This window comes from Schistocerca americana, chromosome 3, assembly GCF_021461395.2.
Source record: "Schistocerca americana isolate TAMUIC-IGC-003095 chromosome 3, iqSchAmer2.1, whole genome shotgun sequence".
In the NCBI taxonomy this organism is placed as follows: Eukaryota; Metazoa; Arthropoda; class Insecta; order Orthoptera; family Acrididae; genus Schistocerca; species Schistocerca americana.
In genome coordinates this window covers 937,196,555-937,217,727 of record NC_060121.1, presented here as the reverse complement: position 1 = coordinate 937,217,727, position 21,173 = coordinate 937,196,555, and the positions used below count along the sequence as shown (strand labels likewise).

Here is a 21,173-nt window from a genome sequence, read left to right as displayed (position 1 = left end):
TGGGACACCGAGCAAGGTCCGCCAAGGCACTCGTGAGAGGTGGGCAGGGAGCATGAAAGGGTGCCACCAACATCTCAGGTTGTCAATGAGGCCAGAAAGGCGTACCTTACAGGTATGAATAGAGACCATGTTTGTGGGCGAAACATAGCACCAGATCAGTTGCTTTGGTATAGTCTGCTAGCACCAGAATTAGTGTGCCAGGAAGATTAAGATTCCCCCTCAAAACAGCCAAATTACGGCAGTCTATGAGAAAGTGAGCCACTGTCAGGGGTCTTTGCATCAGCAATGAAGGGTATTCTCACATCCCACATCGGAGATGGCCATGAGTCAGCCAAGTGTGGGCAATGCAGAGTCTATGTAGGATGATGAATCCCTGTGAGAAGCATGCAGGAAAGACTGCCATGTCATTGTGGTCTCCTTAACTGTCCTTGATTTATTTGGGGAGATCAGGATAGACCATTCTGAGTTCTAGACCTCCAGCAGTCGATGGTGTATAAGAGGCCAAAAGTCCAGTTCTGGGACCACCATTCCCAGAATTGGCATCCTGGTGGACAGCTTGACCAACTGGTCAGCTCATTAAGTTTCCGAAATCCCTCCACGACTGAGGGTCCAGACGAATACGACTGGCCATCCAGCTTCATGGAACTCTGAGACAACATCCTGCATAGCAGTAACCAGTGGATGGGGAGAGTAGTATTAGTCTATAGTAGTCTATAGCCTGAAGGCTGTTAAGGGAGTCGCTACAGATTAGGATACCCTTTCCAGTGCAAGAACGAACATGACCAAGGGCTAGTTTTATGGCCATCAATTCATCAGTGAAGACACTGTAGCCGTTTGGCAGAGAGCGGAGTTCACTGCACCCTGCATATGTGTATGTCGACTGTTGAGCTATTGGTGAACACCGCTTCTGAATCAAGATGCGTCTCAAGGACAGCCAAGAATAGACAGCGAAAAATCGTGGGGTCAGTGGAATATTTTGGACCCATGGAGATTTCGAGATAAATCCGAAGTCGGGGTGCAAGCTTGTGCGGGGGGCAGATGCGATTTCTTCCTGACCAGAGGCAACAGCAGAGGGAGTTGCACTTCTGAAAAGAGACACTGCAGGCCTGCAACAATAGTAGACGCAGTTCTGGGTCACTGGTGTTGGAGATGACGCAACCTTCTAGGGAAAAGGACACAGTAGTTGCAATGTTCAAGGAAGCTACGAATGCTTACAGGGTAATTCAGCAGCTGTTGTTAGCACCTGATAGGTAATGGACTGTAGCCTCGGTTGTTCACAGCGCTAGTTCAGAAGGCTCCTGTCGCTAGTCGGACCTCACCCCATTATGAAGGGGTGAGGGTGAAGCTGAACCGTAGACAAGACTCCAACAATGAAAATAAAAGAGAATTAAGGGTTTGTAGAGCCACACAAGGATAAAGCGATCTGCACCCCAGTTAGTGTTACTGAAGCAGTGAATTTTATTGAAGTGTCACCAGCACTTTCACTTAAGTTGGCGAAGGTAGCGAAGCCACGTAAGCTAAGAATCAAAGACCAATCCTAAAAAGCTGTGTAACTCAACTAAAATTCACAACTAGGTGAAGCTCAGAGTGTGGATGGACAGTACGATAGCGACAGAAGTGCATTTAAAGAGGGTAAGGATGTGACACTGACAACCCACTGAGAGATGTTTCAGCATTTGATTGTGGATGCGATCTGGCCCTGTGGCAGTATCAAGGCAATGGGCTGGAGCACTGGGGAGTTCTCATTCACTGAATGTAGGATTATCTGGTTCCAGATGGCTGTTAGAAAAATATAGGTGCATTTGCTCCACTAGCTGTTTTATGAGCCAGAAGGTGGGATAGTAAGCCTCAGACATAGATGCACGAGCATAACGCTCAGCAAAATGATCAGCGACAGAGACTGGATCAGTATAAGCGGCACCATCTAAGGAAATACTTGATACACCTGCAGGGGAGTGGATGCTGTAAAGGTATCTGATCCTTCAAAAATGTGTGTGAAATCTTATGGGACTTAACTGTTAAGGTTATCAGTCCCTAAGCTTGCACACTACTTAACCTAAATTATCCTAAGGACAAACTCACACACCCACGCCCGAGGGAGGACTCGAACCTCCGCCGGGACCAGCCGCGTAGTCCATGACTGCAGCGCCTTAGACCGCTCGGCTAATCCCGCACTTCTATCTGATATTTGCCTGTACCTATGATGAAGATGTATGTGGTCCAAGAGTGGAAATTTACCATTACCAGCATTTTTGCTTTTGTTGTTTTATGAAACAGTGAAAGTAGGCACAGAGCCATTTTGAAGGTAGCGAGGTGCTCTAGTGAAGGACGCCGTTTATGGCATTGGAGAGCCTGCCTATGATCTCTAATGACTGCAGCAATCCTTTAGGTCCACCATGGTAGTATCTTCTGAGAGAGCGATCATGAGGAAGAGGGGATGGCTTTTTGGCTGCCAAAAGAATGGTTGCCATTATAGGCTAAACAGTTGCATCGACGGGGAGCCAAGGAGGACAGCAGAGGTGAACTATCCCAGTCAGCATTATGGAGACCAGGTGAGCAACGCTGAGGGAGTATCGGGATGACTGGGAAGTGGTCACTACCACACAGGTCATCATGGAACCTCCAGTGTACAGATGGTAGAAGACAATGGCTGTAAAATGAGAGATCAATGGCCAAATAATTTCTGTGTGCCACACTGAAGTGTGTTTGGCATTAGAGTTCAAAAGATAAAGGTCTAGCCATGCCACTAAGGTTTCAATGTCTTTACCACGGCCAGTGATCATTGTACCACCCCACAAAGAGTAATGGGCTTTGAAGTTGCCTAAGACTAGAAAATGTGGGAGGAGCTGAGAGAGTAGTGCAGGCAGTGCATCCTGGAGCATGACATCATTGGGAGGGTGATAAACGTTGAAGGTGGTAAGATCCTGATGGGCCCTACCCAAACAGTTATAGTCTCCAAAGGTATATTAAGAGGGACAAGGTCGCTGTATGGAGAGTCCAGCACATACACATAAACTTCACCTGATACCCTCTCAGCCAGCCGGGGTGGCTGAGCGATGCTAGGCGCTACAGTCTGGAACTGCACGACCACTACGGTCGCAGGTTCGAATCCTGCCTCCGGCATGGATGTGTGTGATGGCATTAGGTTAGTTGGCTTTAAGTAGTTCTAAGTTCTAGGGGACTGCTGACCTCAGGAGTTCCATAGTGCTCAGAGCCATTTGAACCATTTGATACCCTCTCATAGTCAGTATGATTCTTAAAATAACCTTGGGAGCCATGAAGGGCAGGCATTCCAGTTTCTGGAAACCACGTTTCTTGGATGGCAATACGGAATGCAACGTAAGTGTTCAAAAGCTGCGTAGCTCTGCCAGGTGGTGGAAAAATCCGCTACAACTCCACTGGAGGATGAGATAAACAGAATATTGTGGATGCATGAAGCGACCAAGGAGGGTGGGGGGAGTCAGGGTTATGTGCTGCCACCAGCTGAAATGTCAGAGGATTCACTGGCATAGGTTCTGTCACACGTTGCCTGATGAGATCTTGTTTCTCAGTGGTCACCAGGATCTCCACCTTGGAAGCAGAAGGAATACATGCACAGTCTGGTGGCGTGGAGGCCATTCTAGTTTCCTTCATCTTAGAGGACTTCTTCTCCATAGAAGATGAGGATTGGGAAGGTGCTCCCAATTTGGTTTCGTGGCAAGAGGAAATATGAGAAGTCCAACAGCCATCAGCCAGGGTTCCTTCAACCACAAGCTGGAATCTGACTGTGGTCCAGTAGGGGTCATGGAAGGAAGACTTCTGAGGGGCCTCTTCCTAGCTTGAGAAGCCAGAGGAGGATATGGGGCCTTCAGCTTTGGGATAGCGACCATTGTACCTGGCAGGTTGGGAGGCTATGCGCCTGAAATGGGTGCAGTGGAAGCTCCAGAAGGGCCCCCAATCGCCTGGTGGGGAATGTATCAGACGGCAGCTCTGAGGGCTCACAGTAAGAGGACCAACAGAGGAAGGCACCGTCGATAGACAAGGCGACGATGTTGCAGCTGTATTGCAAGATTGTGTCATTTGTGTGGAATTAAGATGTTCATACTCTGACCTCTTAAGAGATTGTCAAGTCTTATACCCCTGGAGATGTTTCTTATACATCAAAATGGAGTAATCTGATTAGCAGGGAGAGTGGAGTTCGCCACAGTTTACACAGATGGGGGGGATACAAGGATCGTTTCGTGCAGCAGATGTCCACAATCCTTGCAGACAGGGATCTGAACTTCATACATCTGAAGTATTTCATTTGAGAAAGAACATAAGGTTTCACATTACACTGGTAGACCATCACCTTGACCTTCTCAGGCAATGTATCACCATCTAAAGCCAAGATGAAGGCCCCAGTAGCAACTTTGTTTTCCCTTGGTCCCCTTTGTACACAGCAGTTGAAGTACATACCTCATCACCCAAAGCTGGCCCGCAGCTGAGAATGAAAAAGGAGATCATACTGAAAGATGACGCCCTGGTCAATTTTCACTCTTGTGGGAAGTGACAGTTACAGGAATGTCACACAACATTTCACAAGAGAGCAGCGCCTGTGACTGGGTACAAGATAACGTTTCAATAAAGAGGGAATCGCTCTGGAATGGCTGCAACTTCCCTGTATTTGTCTTGAATGTGGCCTTTGAGGCCAAAAAGGTGACCCCATTGATTCTGGTACAGACCAGGTATTGGGGGAAGGATTTTTTCCCCTTGTTATCTATTCCTGGGTTCCTCTCATGGCGTGGCCAGGGAAGGAAATGCATTTGGATTGTATTTAATTACATCATAACATGGCCTTTCCATCTGAAGAGACTGCTGGAGCCGTGAGCCCACCAGCAGGAGAAAGTTTAACTAGCTTCTTATGTTTACCATCTGCCATGGTGCCACTCATTCCGAATGATACCACAGTTAGCGACCTTCCCTGCACAAAATGCAATTCTGTAAAATTTGGAAAAGATGGAAGGTCAAACATAATAATGGCGACCATATAATCGTTAATAGAAGGTGAGGATAGCGCTGGGGCTGAAACCAGAAATCAAGACCAAAATCGTGAACCAAGTCCAGGCAGGATCTGCACTAACAGGATGAACCAAGTCCAGGTAGGGTCTGCATCGAAAGGATCATCCGCCGGAAAGTCGGAGGAAGTGAGAGATAGTCGAGGGTAGGTTTCCAGCACAGAAAGAGGAAGTCGTGCTAAAATAGCTGGGGCCCCATGGTAGCCAAACAAGTACACACCAAAGAGTGGTGAGCCCCCTGAGTGTAACAGAGAGACAGCTCGAAGGTTGAACCGGATGGGCATGCTTAGAATGTCGCTCCATCTTGATTGCACAGTAAGATTTATTAATTTTCATACTGGTAGTAACACTGTCTAAGTAACGTCGCGCAGGCAGTGAACTTTATGAATGTGTTTAGGTATATTTCTGCTGGTGAGAAATTACTAAGGCTTAGCTTTAAGTATTTAAGGAGCGAAGTTACGTTGTATGCGGAGTATCAGTCCCGAGTATAATGGTAGGTTGGGCACGGCGTACTATCAGCCTGTTAACTACTCAGGTGTTGTGATATTGTCGTCGATGATGGAGTTTTGGTCGTGACTTGTAATTTAGTGGATAGTTTCCGCTTGGAGAATATCTAATCAATTGCTTCCGGCTTTTACAAACAATCCTGGCGAAGAAGTTTGGAAGGTAGGGGACGAGGTACTGGCAGAAGTAAAGCTGTGAGTACCGGGCGTGAGTCGTGCTTCGGTAGCTCAGATGGTAGAGCACTTGCCCGCGAAAGGCAAAGGTCCCGAGTTCGAGTCTCGGTCGGGCACACAGTTTTAATCTTCCAGGAAGTTTCAATCCTGGCGAAGTGTGCTGAGTCCTGCGTGGCAGAGAGCATTAATCTCCCCAACGTAGATTAGCTGTGCTATGACATCTATACAAAATAAAGTTTACGTGAGTGAAATTATAGTGTGTGGGTTTTGTACCACTGGTATCGGTATACTCGCTTTTGAGCAAGTTCTATGAATTATGATAAGCGACATCTTTTATTTGGTTTCGATGCAATTACGAATGTACAACCACTTCTTTTGGCACACTGGGTCTCCACAATACGGATAACTTTTGTCAAATTAGTTTTTCTTCGTTTGTAGGTCTATTAAAATTCCCCAATTGTGGTCGTGTTGTAAACTTAATTAGGCAACATTCATACTGATATCCGTACTGGAAGTAAGATCAATTGGGATGATAGATTGAGGAAGTGCGGCTGGTCTTGAAGGACGTAGTACTGGTTGGAGGTCAAAGTCAATATTTGATAACGTACCCCTGTACTCTGCCGCTTACTGTAACAGTGCGTTATGTCAATGTTTGTCATAAATTAGGGTTTGACTTTCTAATTCCTCTCAGTCAGCCGATGCATTTTTGTTGTCTTCTTCGGTAACGTAATTTTCAGATTCAGAGTCAATCTGGTCACGACAGATATGAGAAATGTTTCGAATCTTATGGAGGGAAGTGGCGTGCGCCAAGTATCTATGATACGTGTAAACATTATTTTGTTTTTTATCGTATTTAAATGTTTGTGTATCGTATTTTAAGAACCGGAGATCGGGGATCAGCCCAGGAACTGTCTAAACGAACTTGGAAAACCGTCTAAAAATCAAACTCACGTTGGAACGTGTAACAGACCAATGGTTGTCAACCAGCCACAAAGTTGTGATCCCTGTGCTAATGCACTGTGTCAGAGGTGGTCACCTCTGCCTCAGAGACTACTTTAAGGAAAAGTCGTGTCAGAATGAGAAATTAAAGATCATCCCGCTATAGGTGGGTGGCGAAAGACGGACAGTGAAGTTTGGATTAGCATCAGAGTACATTACTTAAGGACAACCACCTTAGAGGTTGGGGGCCTCCCGTTAGATACTGTGTGGGAGTGTTCTGTTCCTATTAAAAGGAAAATTAAGACCAAAGGCAGAAAAAACGAAAATAAACCAGATATACCTAAACACAGCATAAAGTAAACTCTCATAATGAAAAATTTGCTTCTCGCTAGAAACAGAAGATTGCATGCCATTTCAAAGAAAATCAGGAGGATCTTCAGAAAAACAAGAAATTAAAACAGTCTTTACAATAAATAGTCGTAACAAAAAGGTATTTAGAAATGGTAAAAAAGGTACAACAGTTAAACAAATATAGGAAGGATGCTATGTGTCAGCATAGACGCTTAGGATGCCAGTGTGGACAAAAATAACAAATCCTAATGTGTGTGTGCAGACTGTTAGGATGATAAACTCTAAAAGTGCTTAAATATTTTTGACTGGAAGTGGTGCGAGCGACTATGTGCGGGTGTGAGCTGAAATCGTAAGGTATCATCGTGATTTACATTACGTTTTGCGGGATAAGATGCTTGGGCTACGTAGAGGAGGCATACCTGGCGGGTCTCAGAAATGATTTATTGTGCGCTGCGCTTCACTTTGTATACAGACAAGATTTCCTGGTTCGCATGACAGACATAGCGAGGGCACCAACACTTCCCGAGCAAACACGAGGCGGATGTACCATGCAACGAAAATCCGACAGGAACAGCTGCGGATGCATTGTGAGAGCGTGACAAAAAGTTCCCAAGCTCCCACTCAAAATAGCAATGGTGCGTTTCCTCATGACTTCTTTAGAGTACACAGCTGAACATTAACTCCCCACGGAGAGTGCCTCCCAGAATCTAGGGAAGAGGTAACGTATGTGACAAACGGGTTCTTGGATTCCTAACGTCCGCAGAATAAGCATCACTCGAGTTATTGTCAGTGAAACATGCCACCATCCTAGATGCTGACATATACATGTGTGCCACAGTGGTATCTGAGTCCTAAAACAAAAGTTTCACGGTGTTCAATAGTTGTAAGGAACTCTGTTTCCCGCTGTAGCTTAAATTCGCATTCCACGTGTCACAGCAGGAAACTACCGTTTGGCGATTGACATCTCTTCGTTTCCTCAGTTTCTATCTCATCATACGTGGCAAGAACCACTGGCTGAAAGTTAAGATCATATGATCTATCGACATCTACTGGTAAGTTTAAGCTGCACTTTGCGACACAGGTCGAAGGGGGTTTGAACCGCTATGCTCCTCATTGCGAGACCGGTACTGCGCAACTTCGCTGATCGTATCAGCCCTCTTGTATCGACTTATTTTCTTTGCTGGAATGGAGTATGGGAGATCTTACCTGAGGCCAGCAAGTAGCGTCGGTCTGAGCAAGACCAGAAGGAAAAAGATGCCCGTGGCCGTAGAGGGCTCGAACATCTTTCTGCCCCACTGCCGGAACTCGTGCTCTGGGTTCCGCAGGCAGTTGCACTCCTGGCCGAAGGCGACGGAGGAGATGACGTCAGTGGTGAACCGCGCTATCAGCTCCCGAACTTCCACAGACTCCCCGCGGTCCTCCATTTCTCCCACCACGTCCGCCATCTCCCTCCCGCAGTCCTGGATAATCTGTCAGACAAACAGACAAAATGTCTCGCTGCCAATGGACATAGCAGGACAGTGTGCTTCAGCAGACTAGCATGTTACAGGGTTATGAACGAGTCTGTAAATATTTCATTTTTTTTATTCGAAGTCATTGAAACATACACTCTGTGATCAAAAGTATCCGGACGCCCCCAAACACATACGTTTTTCATATTAGGTGCATTATGCTGCCATCTACTGCCACGAACTCCATATCAGCGACCTCAATAGTCATTAGACATTGTAAGAGAGCGGAATGGGGCGCTCTGCGAAACTCACAGACTTCAAACGTGGTCAGGCGATTTGGTGTCACTTGTGTCATACGTCTGTACGCGAGATTTCCACACTCCTGAACTTCCATACTTAAACTGTTTCCGATGAGATAGTGAAGTGGAAACGTGAAGCGACAGGTACAGCACAAAAGTGTACAGGCCTACCTCGTCTGTTGACTGACAGAGACCGCCGACACTTGAAGAGGTCGTAATGTGTAATAGGCAGACATATATCCAGACCACCACGCAGGAATTCCAAACTGCTCAGGATCCACTGCAAGTACTACGACAATTAGGTGGGAGGTGAGAAAACTTGGATTTCATGGTCGAGCGGCTGCTCATAAGCCACACATAACGCTGGTAAATGCCAAATGATGCCTAGCTTTGTGTAAGGAGCTTAAACATTGGACGACTGAACAGTGGCAGAAAGTTGTGTGGAGTGACGCATCACTGTACACAATGTGGCGATCCGATGGCAGATGAACGTCATCTGCCAGCGAGTGTGGTGCCAACAGTAAAGTTAGGAGGCGGCGGTGTCATGGTGTGATCGTGTTTTTCATGGAGGGGGCTTGCACCCCTTGTTGTTTAGTGGGGCACTATCACAGCACAGGCATACACTGATGTTTTAGGTACCTTCTCGCTTTCCACTGTTGAAGAGCGATTACACCTTTCAACACGATCGAGCACCTGTTCATAATGCACGGCCTGTGGTGAAGTGGTTACACGACAATAACATCCCTATAATGGACTGGCCTGCACAGAGTCAAATGGGTCAAATGGCTCTAAGCACTATGGAACTTGACATCTGAGGTCATCAGTCCCCTAGACTTAGAACTACTTAAACCTAACTAACCTACGGACATCACACACATCCGTGCTCGAGACAGGATTCTAACATGCGACCGGAGCAGCAGCGCGGTTCCAGACTCAAGCGCCTAGAACCGCTCAGCCACAGCGGCCGGCCCTGCACGGAGTCCTGAACCGAATCCTATAGAACACCTTTGGAATGCTTGGAACGCAGACCTCGTGCGAGGCCTCACCGACCGACATCGATACCGCTCAGTGCAGCCCTCCTTGAAGAATGGGCTGCCATTCCGCAAGAATCCTTCCAGCATCTGATTGAACGTATGCCTGCGAGAGAGGAAGCTGTCATCAAGGCTAAAAATGGAACAACACCATACTGAATTCCTGCATTACCGATGGACGGCGTTGTAAGTGACTTCCCGTCAGGTGTCCTGATACTTTTTATCACATAGTGTATCTTCCACGCTAAGGACATATAAATACTAAAATACACACAATACTGAAACGTCGCAGTGCAGAGGAAACAAAATCACTCACATCAGAATTGAGATCAGAGATGATCAAAATAGGTAAGCAGTGCAGTTGAAGATGTACTTCATGAACATCCACTCAAAAGTTGCGCTGACAGTTTGAGTACAGATGCAGTCAAAGGTAGGTGATTCTGATCGGCAAAAGGAACACTTCAACCAGAGAAAACTATAGACTAGGAGTTTGCAAAATCAACCAATAATAGACCTGATGTCGCACAAATTATTTTTGGAACAGATGACAGTTTCTCACGGGTGCCAAGGCGGTAGGGAAGAGAAGATTAGCGGTGGGACAGCTGGAACATGTGTGCTTTATCTGAAATCGGTGAAAAGACACCCCCCACGCTGCCTTCTACACGCAGTACTGGTCAGCATACCTGTAGATCAGGGACGACCAAGAATTCGGCACGCGAGTAGTTCTCTTGCTCGTGTGCCATAGCTCTCTTGCCTGGTTGCAAACTTCCCCCACCGCAATGCCACGGTGTCTCAGCGTTAGGAGGGGGAAGAGAGGAAAACGGCGAAAGTTTCGCATTTAAATGGAAATACAGTCCCAAATTTCACAACACTATAGGCCACAAACAAAACAAATTATTAGTGTTATTTAATTTATTTTTGGAGTGCTGAAGACTTAACACAAGTTTTGTCTGCTACAAGCTGCCGGCAACGTAGTGACACAGACAGTTTCACAGATTTTCGCAGTCTGGATGTCACATAATCGTGATGAATTTAGTTTCATAATCGGAAAGAACCCTTTTCATGAAAATATATTGATCCATACATTGATACCGCATTCTCAGTCTCACTATGGAGATGTGCAAACTCTTTCTGATGGAAACAACATAGTCCTCCAGGACATTTTTAACGTAAAAGAATTTGGCTTTTAAACAGAAATTACATTGCAGATCAGTCAGTTCCATTTGTAAACACACAGAGGCACTTTCATCTGAAAAAGCAAACGGTATCGAAAACTGTTCGAAAACAGGTGTAAGTTGGGAAATGTCCGCAAAACGTATAGAAAACTGTCCATATAATTCTTTCAAGGCCACAATGAATTCTTCAGACCGCACGTTTTCTTTAACGCCAGTGGTATTAGGAAATTCGACGGTGTGCTTTCTTCAGAATTTTTCCCTGCGAATTTCTTTTTAAACGCACCTCCATAAAATCAGAAATGACTTGTTTCTCATCTCGCAATATCTTACTGTGGTAGCGTGCAGTCGAATTCACTTAAAATGCGAGGTCTTCAATCCATTCCACATGTTGTACTTTTCGTTTCTGCGTCCTTTTTTCCTCCTTAAATTCAGCAATAGGTGGTTTCAAATCGCAAATCCCTCCAGGCATGCCCTTTGACTTAACTAAAGTACTTTGAATTAATACTCAGGATGATTCGCGAAGATACGCAATTATTTTAATATGTTATTCTACAAGTGAAACGAAAGAAAAAAGTTCATATAAACTTAGGTCCGAAAATTTTTGGTTACGGAGTTAGGCAAATAAAATATTTTGCCTGAAATTTAGCAACTTCGCTAATCTGAAGCCATCGCAAAAGTGTTCGAGGTTAAAGTAAAGCACGATTTCCATTTACTTTGTTGTTATTGGTCTGGCGAATCTAATAATATATATCATGTATGACGCTCTATTAACATTAGGCCAATACTAACCTTATGCGAATCAATATTTGATCAAGTCATCATTCCATCATTATGACATATACCTTGGAGTATTGTTCTGACCACTAGAGTGTGAGCCGGCTTCCTGGATTACGTCTGACCTCTCGCCTTACGACTGTACATAACATTCAGACATGCTGGTGGCAATAGATGAATGGAATGGGAACATTACGCTCTTCATGAGACTTTCAATTTACTTAGAGAACATAGCTGTGAGCAAAGACAGATGGCGTTTTCAGGTTAATTATTCACTGGGTAATTAGCTGGAAAATGTGAAAAGTCAGTTCTGCTATTTCCTCATGGACGGCAATCAGCCTACAAGAGTGTGACGTAGGAACTACCGATTTTTTTCGAGTGAAGCCTACAGGGAAAGCCATAATATCGATATAAAATGGTTATGTATTTCGTCATGCAGATTAAAGTTTATTATTTGTAAGGTTTAATCTATACCTGCATAAGAGGCATAAACACTAAAGGGAAACATAAATAAAATTTCCATCGTCTGTCCAAACATTACTGCGGATTAAGGCAAATCATTTTTCTGCTGGAAAGTGCCAAAATTACCAAGTGATGATTTGAGGAAACAATGAAACTACAATCGGTTCGGGACCTATGGATTCTAGCAGGATTCACATTCTGTCTACACTCTTCCATCAATCTTCATATAAGAAAAATATTTACAGGCTACGAGAGATAAGTTTTGTCTCTCGACCTTTGAATCTGTAGCAGAAAATGATTACACCGTGCTCTAGCACCGCATAACGACTCACCTTGAACATGCCCTTCAGTTTGCCAGATGTGAACGTGGGGCTTAACTTGGTTCTCAGCCGTCGCCACTCCTTTCCTGCCAACGCGAGGAGGTGCCTGTTCAGCGGATCTCCGTTGTCGATGAAACTTCCCCTGTCGTGGAACGTCGTGAAATCCTTGACAAGGACGTTGCGAAGCAGGTCTGGGTCGCGGATAAGCAGCATAGGACGATCAAATCCATAAAATCCGACATACCTCTCACCTGAAATGGCACGGGAAGACGAGATAAACTAACAACTCTCTCGTTTCATAACAATTACAGGTCACCAAAATTGTCGTATTCACACTAAATGTGAACTAGGTTCATGGAAGAGACTAATAGAACAACAGGTGCATATCAACGCTTCAGTGTCGTTTGAAAACCCCCACGCTGCCCCGCCCCTTTTTATGCATGAGTTAAATCCCGAAAACCCCAAAGAACTCGTTTCGTCATTGTTGGCTATGTAAGGTCAGCTATAATATATTTCAGCGATCACTATGAGTTGTGACACTGAAACGTTTGTCCCAAAGACAATATAGTGAACAGTCATATCCAGAAAGCTGGGGCTCCGCCTACGTCGAATTGTGCATCCCTAGGTACTAATGGGCCATAAGTGACTGCTATCGCTGCCCCCCATAGCCTTCCAATCTATCCAGAAGGTCTGCTGGATGCTACGGATGCCCAAGTTCACAAACGTGTTCGCATGGCCAATCTGTCACAAGAAAGATGGAGAACTCGACCGACCACCAATACCTTTAAAATGCTTCATTTTTCTTTTTGTGTTTTTTTCCTTTGTTGCATTTCAGTTCCTCATCTGGGACAAGCTGGCACTTGCGTAGGTGCTGATCTTCAGCCGCGAGACATTAAGTGTATAAAAGGAAGACATTTAAAACAACATAAACGCATAAACGCATTCTCTGAAAATTATTTCGAGCAGTTAGTTCATGAGCACATGCGAATACTAAACGGTTGTGAAAACACCCTTGACCTCTTAGAAACAAATAATCCACAGTTAATAACCAGCATCAAAACCGATATAGGGATTAGTGAACACAGGGCTGTCGTAGCGAGATTGATATTGTAATTTCCAAATCCTCGAAAAATAAGCGAAAAACATACCTATTCAGAAAAGCAGATAAAAATTCACTTGACGCCTTCCTGAGAGACAATCTCCACTCATTCCAAATTAATAATACAAGTGTAGACGAGATGTGGCTTAAATTCAATGAAATAGTATCGACAGCAATTGAGAGGTTTATACCAAACAAATTAACAAACGACGGAGCTGATCCTCCTTGATACACAGAACTGGTTAGAACACTGTTGCAGGAACAACGAAACAAACATGCCAAATTTAAGCAGACGCAAAATCCACAAGATTGGCGATCCTTTACAGAAGCTCGAAATTTAGCGCGGAGTTCAATGCGAGACGCCTATAACAGTTTCCACAACGAAACTTTGTCTCGAAACATGGCAGAAAATCCACAGAGATTCTGGTCGTATGTGAAGTATGTTAGCGGCAAGAAACAATGAATGCCTTCTCTGCGCGACAGCAATGGAGATACTATCGAAGACAGTGCTGCCAAAGCAGATTTACTAATCACAGCCTTCCGAAATGCCTTCACAAAAGAAGACGAAGTAAATATTCCAGAATTCTAGTCGAGAACAGCTGCCAAGGTGAGTAACGTAGAAGTAAATATCCTCGGAGTAGTGAAGCAACTCAAATCACTTAGTAAAAGCAAGTCTTCTGGTCCAGACTGTATACCAATTAGGTTCCTTTCGGAGTATGCTGATGCACTAGCTCCATACTTAACACTCATATACAACCGTTCGCTCGACGGAAGATCCGTACCCAAAAACAGGAAAGTTGCACAGGTCACACCAATATTCAAGAAAGATAGTTGGAGTAAGTCACTAAATTACAGGCCCATATCGTTAACGTCGATATGCACCAGGATTTTAGAACATATATTGTGTGCGAACATTATGAATTACCTCGAAGGAAACGGTCTACTGACACACAGTCAACATGGGTTTAGGAAACATCGTTCCTGTGAAACACAACTATCTCTTTATTCACATAAAGTGCTGAGTGCTATTGACAAGGGATTTCAGATCGATTCCGTATTCCTCGATTTCCGGAAGGCTTTTGACACTGTACCACACAAGCGGCTCGTAGTGAAATTGAGTGGTTATGGAACATCGTCTCAGTTATGTGACTGGATTCACGATTTCCTGTCATAGAGCTCGCAGTTCGTGGTAATTGACGGAAAGTCATCGAGTAAAACAGAAGTGATTTCAGGCGTTCCCCAAGGTAGTGTTAACGCCCTTTGCTGTTCCTTATCTATATAAACTATTTGGGAGACAATCAGAGCAGCCGTCTTCGTTTGTTTGCAGATGACGCTGTCTTTTATCGACTAATAAAGTCGTCAGAAGATCAAAACAAACTGCAAAACGATTTAGAAAAAATATCTGAATGGTGCGAAAAGTGGCAGTTGACCTTAAATAACGAAAAGTGTGAGGTCATCCACATGAGTGCTAAAAAAAACTCGTTAAACTTCGGTTACACGATGAATCAGTCAAATCTAAAAGCCGTAAATTCAACTAAATACCTAGGTATTACAATTACGAACATCTTAAATTGGAAAGAACACATAGGAAATATTGTGGGAAAGGCTAACCAAAGGCTGCGTTTTATTGGCAGGACACTTAGAAAATGTAACAGACCTACTAAGGAGACTGCCTACACTACACTTTTCCGTCCCCTTTTAGAATACGCCGTGCTATATCCTGCGCCGTGTGATATCCTTACCAGATAGGACTGACGGAGTACATCGAAAAAGTTCAAAGAAAGGCTGCACGTTTCGTATTATCGTGAAGTATGGGAGAGAGTGTCACTGAAATGATACAGGATTTTGGCTGGAAATCATTAAAAGAAAAGCGTTTTTTGTTGCGACGGAATCTTCTCACGAAATTCCAATCACCAGCTTTCTCCTCCGAATGCGAAAATATTTTGTTGACACCGACCTACATTGGGCGGAACGATCACCACGACAAAATAAGTGAAATCAGAGCTCGTACATTCTTTCCGCGCGCTATACAAGATTTGAATAATAGAGAATTGTGAAGGTGGTTCAAAAATGGCTCTGAGCACTATGGGAGTTAACTGCTGTGGCCATCAGTTCTCTAGAACTTAGAACTACTTAAACCTAACTAACCTAAGGACATCACACACATCCATGCCCGAGGCAGGATTCGAACCTGCGACCATAGCGGTCACGTGGTTCCAGACTGTAGCGCCTAGAACCGCACGGCCACTCCGGCCGGCGTGAAGTTGGTTCAATGAACCCTCTGCCAGGCACTTAAGTGTGATTTGCAGAGTATCCATGTAGATGTAGATAAAGGAGAAAACATGGTGGAACGTAGATATAAAAAAGGAGAAATATAATGGAAGAGAGCATATCAAAAAGGGGGTGACTGTGAAAATGGAGATAAAAATCTAAAAAGGTATTTTACACAAAAAAATCACACACTGTAAGGATTAAAAGAACACAAGACGAAGTATGGCCAGAGCATAAAAGTTACAGAATGATTATAGCAGCCACACGATGGGAGACATAGCGCAGAACAATCATGGACAGCAAAACTATATGCAATTCAAACACAAGATTAAAACCACAGCACTTGATGTCACTGTAGAATGGCACCGAACACAACGCTGATGAAGCACACTGATGATGAAGAACAAACTGGAAGGATCTGCCAGGGGTAGGGATAAGAGGGAAAAAGGAAGAAAGGGGGACAAGGGACAGTGGTAAAGGGGAGACACAAGGGGGGATGGTGTGGGGGACGCGCCAGAAGGAGGCCATGGAGGGAAGGACAGGAGAGTAAAACAGCCGAGGAGGAAGTGCAGAGACTCAGGGGGGAAGGAGGAAAAACCAGTCTGGGACAGGGGATTTGGAGGATTCATCTTGGTGGCAGCTGTGAAAAATCTGGGCACTCTGGGTGAAGAGGTGGTCGATGGAGGGGGTGGACTCCAAAAAGACCTGCATGAGGTAAGTGGGACTGGAGGCATTGTGGATACAGCAGGCAGAGTAGATTTCCAGGTCAGGGTGAGAGTTTATATCAGCCATCACCTCATCCTCCATGATAACTGGACTGAGCTTGCTGATCATGGCCATGTAGGTTGGGGGCAATGGGGAGGCTGGGGCTGACAAGGAGAGGAAGAGGAGAGGAAGGGTATCAGGGATGCAGAGGAGGTCCATATGAAAGGAGGGGAGGGCGATTTGATGAGGACTGTCCCTGTGGGGAATCAGTTGGGAGATGGGAGCACCTGGGAGATATTTTTGTGTCTCCATGGTGAGGGTGCAGGCATCGAGGAACTTGGGGTTTGAGGTTCACAGGGCAAAGGTGTGAAGTGGGGACTGGGGTATGGGTGACAGGAGGAGGGGTGGTATCCATGGAGACGATGGCAGGAGGGGGAGGAGGAGGTGATTTTTGTTGGAAGTGGCAGGAGCAGAGTCGGCATTGACACACTTCTGGTGTTCTTTGGTGAGGGTAGCCTGGGAGGAGAGAGAGATCAGTCAGGCATGGTGGAGGCGCTGGGAAGTGCAGTTGGTTCTGTGGTGTCAGTTGTGGCCAGGTGTGACACAGTGCAGGTGGGGAGGCAGACGATGAAGTGATTGGTTGGGGGGGGGGGGTGAGAGGGGAGAAGCTGACCATCTGAGAGGTTGCAGTGGAGGTGGCAGCTGAGGCATATGTGAAGGCAGGGGTAGGAGTGGGAGCCATTGCAGGTGTGGATGCTGGGGAAAGGGAGTACAGGTGGAGGTAGACAGGAGGGGAGTGAGTGGGGGTGAGTGGGGGGAGGGAAGGCAAGGTGGAAGGGGGGATGCCAGGGGCGGCACTCCAGGAAGTGATAGTGGAAGTGGGAGAGGGGGATTTCATTTTTCATCCAAGAGCGATTATATTACAGTATTTCTTAAGTAGCATGCCGTCCACTCCTGCAGTTTGTGCTAGTGAATGGTGTTTCGTCTCGTTTTCGTGCTTGTGCATTTTTTGGAGGATGCAAGAAGCGTTTAAGCGTAAACAGTACACACATTTAGAACAAACAAACGTATGTCAAAATGCTGTGACCTGCATTAGATACGGTGGACACACATACACATAGAGGGCTTTACTCTGGGAGGCCAGTCTACAGTGTGGCTCCAGGTAGTAACGATCAGAACTCCTTATAGGGCGCTTGGAATGGACCACATTTTGATTTCGAGGGCCACGAGATGGCCCGTGGTGCAGTGTCACTGCATGTGACACTGCAGTTCTTATGGTTGCCAGCAGAAGTCTCCAGTGGGAAGCGAGTAAGTATTTCTGACGAGTTTAGTAATTCTTGACAGCGCGTTTAAATACACACAAGCTCTCGGTAGTACATGACCAGTTGAGACCTGTAGTGGGTACCTTTTCAATTGTATATTGACTTACAAACATCGGCGCATCGTGCAAGAGTAATATCAGACGACGATAACCTGCCCCATGAACTGAGCCATCTACGCAAGGTTTTCAGGAATAACAGCTACAGCGCCCATCAGGTGAAAGAAGTGATTTATGGGAAATATCAGAATAAGACCACCGACGAAGAGCAGGAAAAAAAACTGCTTTGTTGCAATTCTGTGGCTCTGTGTCGGGCAAAATAAGCCGCCTGTTGAAAATATACAAGATCGAATCAATCTTCAGGACTCCAACGAAAATCCGTCAATTATTGAGACCAGTTAAAGATGCAGTAGGTCTCAGAACACCTGTAGTCTATGAAATACCTTGTGAGTGTGGCCAGAAGTACATCGGACCAACAGTGCGCACTGTGGAACAACGCAGGAAAGAACATGAGAGGTATTATCACCTACACTATCCATAGAAATCTGCATTAGCTGAGCATTCGTTAGAAAACGGTCACCACATAAAATCTGATACCCCTGTCGTGGCTCGCTCTAATGGCTTCTGGGACAGTTTAATAAAGGAAGCTATTGAAATAAAAATTACCGCAAACACCCTGAATAGAGACGGTGGCTTGCAGCCCTGCGCTGCGTGAGATCCAGCGATCGCGTGGTTAAAGAGGGCACATCGAGCACCGACTCAAAACATGTCCATATATGGCAATGTCACGGGCACCAGTGATGTCACAGCCCGAAGCTAGCGTATGTAAGGCGCACCAACAGCCCACTGGCAGTCACACCACTTGACACTGGCCAAGGAGTGCTTGGCCGAAAGCTCGTGTAGTTTTAATCAGGCAAATAGTCTGCAAATAAATATTCGTCCTCCATCCGTGGATATAAGCGGACACATTGCTTTACTCATAATGTGATCTCCAGAGTCTCACAGCGTCGCAGTATCCTGTCAAGTGTAGCAGTGTGCGTGTACTAAAGGACTGTGCCACCACTTAAACAGGGTGATTCCCTCACGATGTTACGAGCCCTCAAGGATTATGGAGAAGTGTAAAATATCAGTCTGATATAAGGGACCATGGTCTGGAAACGAGTGGATCGATAGTTATAAGCGAAAATCGTTCTGGTACCTCTGGCAGTGGACCTTCCCTACTGCTTTCCATATTTTGAGAAATGGTAAATAAAATAAGCAAAAATGGTCTCTTAACATGGGCTCTAAAATGAATACCTTAAGAGCTACGAGCACTTGTTCATCTTCTTTTTGCTATGAAACATCTTCGTTCCGTTAAACAAGTGCTCATAGCTTTTAAAGTATGCGTTTTAGAGCCAATATACACTGTACATTTTTCTTCTTGTTTCAGTTAACACTACCTTCTTCCAAAGTACGGAAAGCAAGGCACCAGCAGTAGAACAGGTCCACTGATATAACTTTCGAATCGATCGTTTCCGGATCAGAATACCTTACCGTTCTTCATCGTTCCTGAAAGTTTGTAACGTCGTCACTGAATCACCCTGCATACTGCCATTGCTGACAGAGCCATACTGGACATTCTACTAGTTAGTCAGCTGTTTATCTGACAATACGATAGTGAAGCCATAGTCACAGTAATAACATTTTTCTTTAAAATAGGGGGTTACATTAGCGGTTTCAACGAACTACGTTATTTTCAAATGTAAAACATTGCATGTAGAATATATAATGGGAATTGTGACCATACATCTAACAACAATTACGAAAAATGATGATAGCAGGCAACTGAGGCAATGGCGGCACTATCAAGTCACAACAAGTTATTCCCATGCTTGCCCAACCGTTCATTCCATATCCTAATGTAGAACAGATAAAAACTACATCACAGTAAAAATTGCAAAAGATTCTTGCAAATGTATCCTGTGTGATACAAATTCATAAATCTAAAAATTAAATTTTTTTCTTTATTGGGTTTCAATCCCCCCCCCTCCTCCCAAAAGAGGGGGGGGGGAGGCCGGCAGCAACGCAATATGTTGCTCTACAGCCTACAGAAAAGTTAAAACGCATAATGAGAATAGAAACAAAGAAGAAAAACCGGCGATATAATGGTGACATTGTAAAAAACTGTAAAATGGCGGTAATGTGTGGAATTTAAAATATAAAAAAAACATTGCGGTGATGATGTGAATGAAGAAGTAGATGGACACAAGTAAAAAACATGGTGACAGTCTGGTTTCTGTTCGCACGAGATAAAAAAAACACAACTAGGGATAGAGGTGGCTGATTGCAACGCTGAGAGGAGATGCACAACACTGAACACTCACTTATAACAGCACTAGATACGTGACCCAGACCTATGACGGTGAAAAGGGGGGGCCTGATGGAGGGAGGGGACATAGAAGAGAGGGGGCTGGTAAGAATTATTTTTTTTTCTTTATTGTGAATTCATTCCTATGCCCCATATGGGCAGGGGAGGGCTGTCAGCGGCACAATCCGCCGCTGACAAACTAGTAGAATGTCCAGTATGGCTCTGCCAGCAGTGGCAGTATGCAGGGTGATTCAGTGACGACGTTACAAACTTTCAGGAACGATGAAGAACGGTAAGGTATTCTGATCCGGAAACGATCGATTCGAAAGTTATATCAGTGGACCTCTTCTACTGCTGCCTCCTTGCTTTCCGTACTTCGGAAGAAGGTAGTGTTGACTGAAACAAGAAGAAAAATGTACAGTGTATATTGGCTCTAAAATGCATACTTTAAAAGCTATGAGCCAAGTGATATAACAACTAATACAAGAATAAAATGTTACATATAAGGCAGTAAAAAGGGCGACATGAGGGAGATAATGGAGGTAAAAGTACACTGACATGGAGACGTTCATGGGAAGACAATTAAAAAAGTCGACCAAAAGTTAAAGAACACAGTTGGCGATTCATAGAATACAAAAAAGTCACTGAAGTCACACACACAGGTTAAAAGTTGGACACAGTATTAAAAACACTCCGGAACAACACACTTTAAACCCAGTTGGAGCCCACACGATGAAGAATAAAACTGCCAGGTGGGACCTGCCAAGGGAGACACCTGAGAAGATGGAAAAGGAGGGGTGAGAAAGGGGTGGCAGGGGAGGGGGTGGGATGAAAAGGGAATGGGGGTCATCAGTGGCTGCACCAAGAGGCAGGAGACAGGTGGGGCAGGAGAGGAAGAGGGAAGACAAGGCAGGAGGG

The 21,173-nt window shown here is 45.0% G+C and overlaps 1 protein-coding gene across 1 annotated transcript in view; it reads right to left on the bottom strand.

The window, feature by feature from the left end:
* LOC124605132 (cytochrome P450 6k1-like) overlaps positions 1 to 21,173 on the bottom strand; it is a 75,486-nt gene that overhangs the window by 24,796 nt on the left and 29,517 nt on the right. The window contains exons 3-4 of the mRNA XM_047136615.1: positions 12,528 to 12,766; positions 8,210 to 8,472 (exon numbers count right to left, since the gene is read on the bottom strand). Of these exons, the coding sequence (XP_046992571.1) occupies positions 8,210 to 8,472; positions 12,528 to 12,766 (502 nt within the window). The remainder of the gene's footprint in view (positions 1 to 8,209; positions 8,473 to 12,527; positions 12,767 to 21,173) is intronic.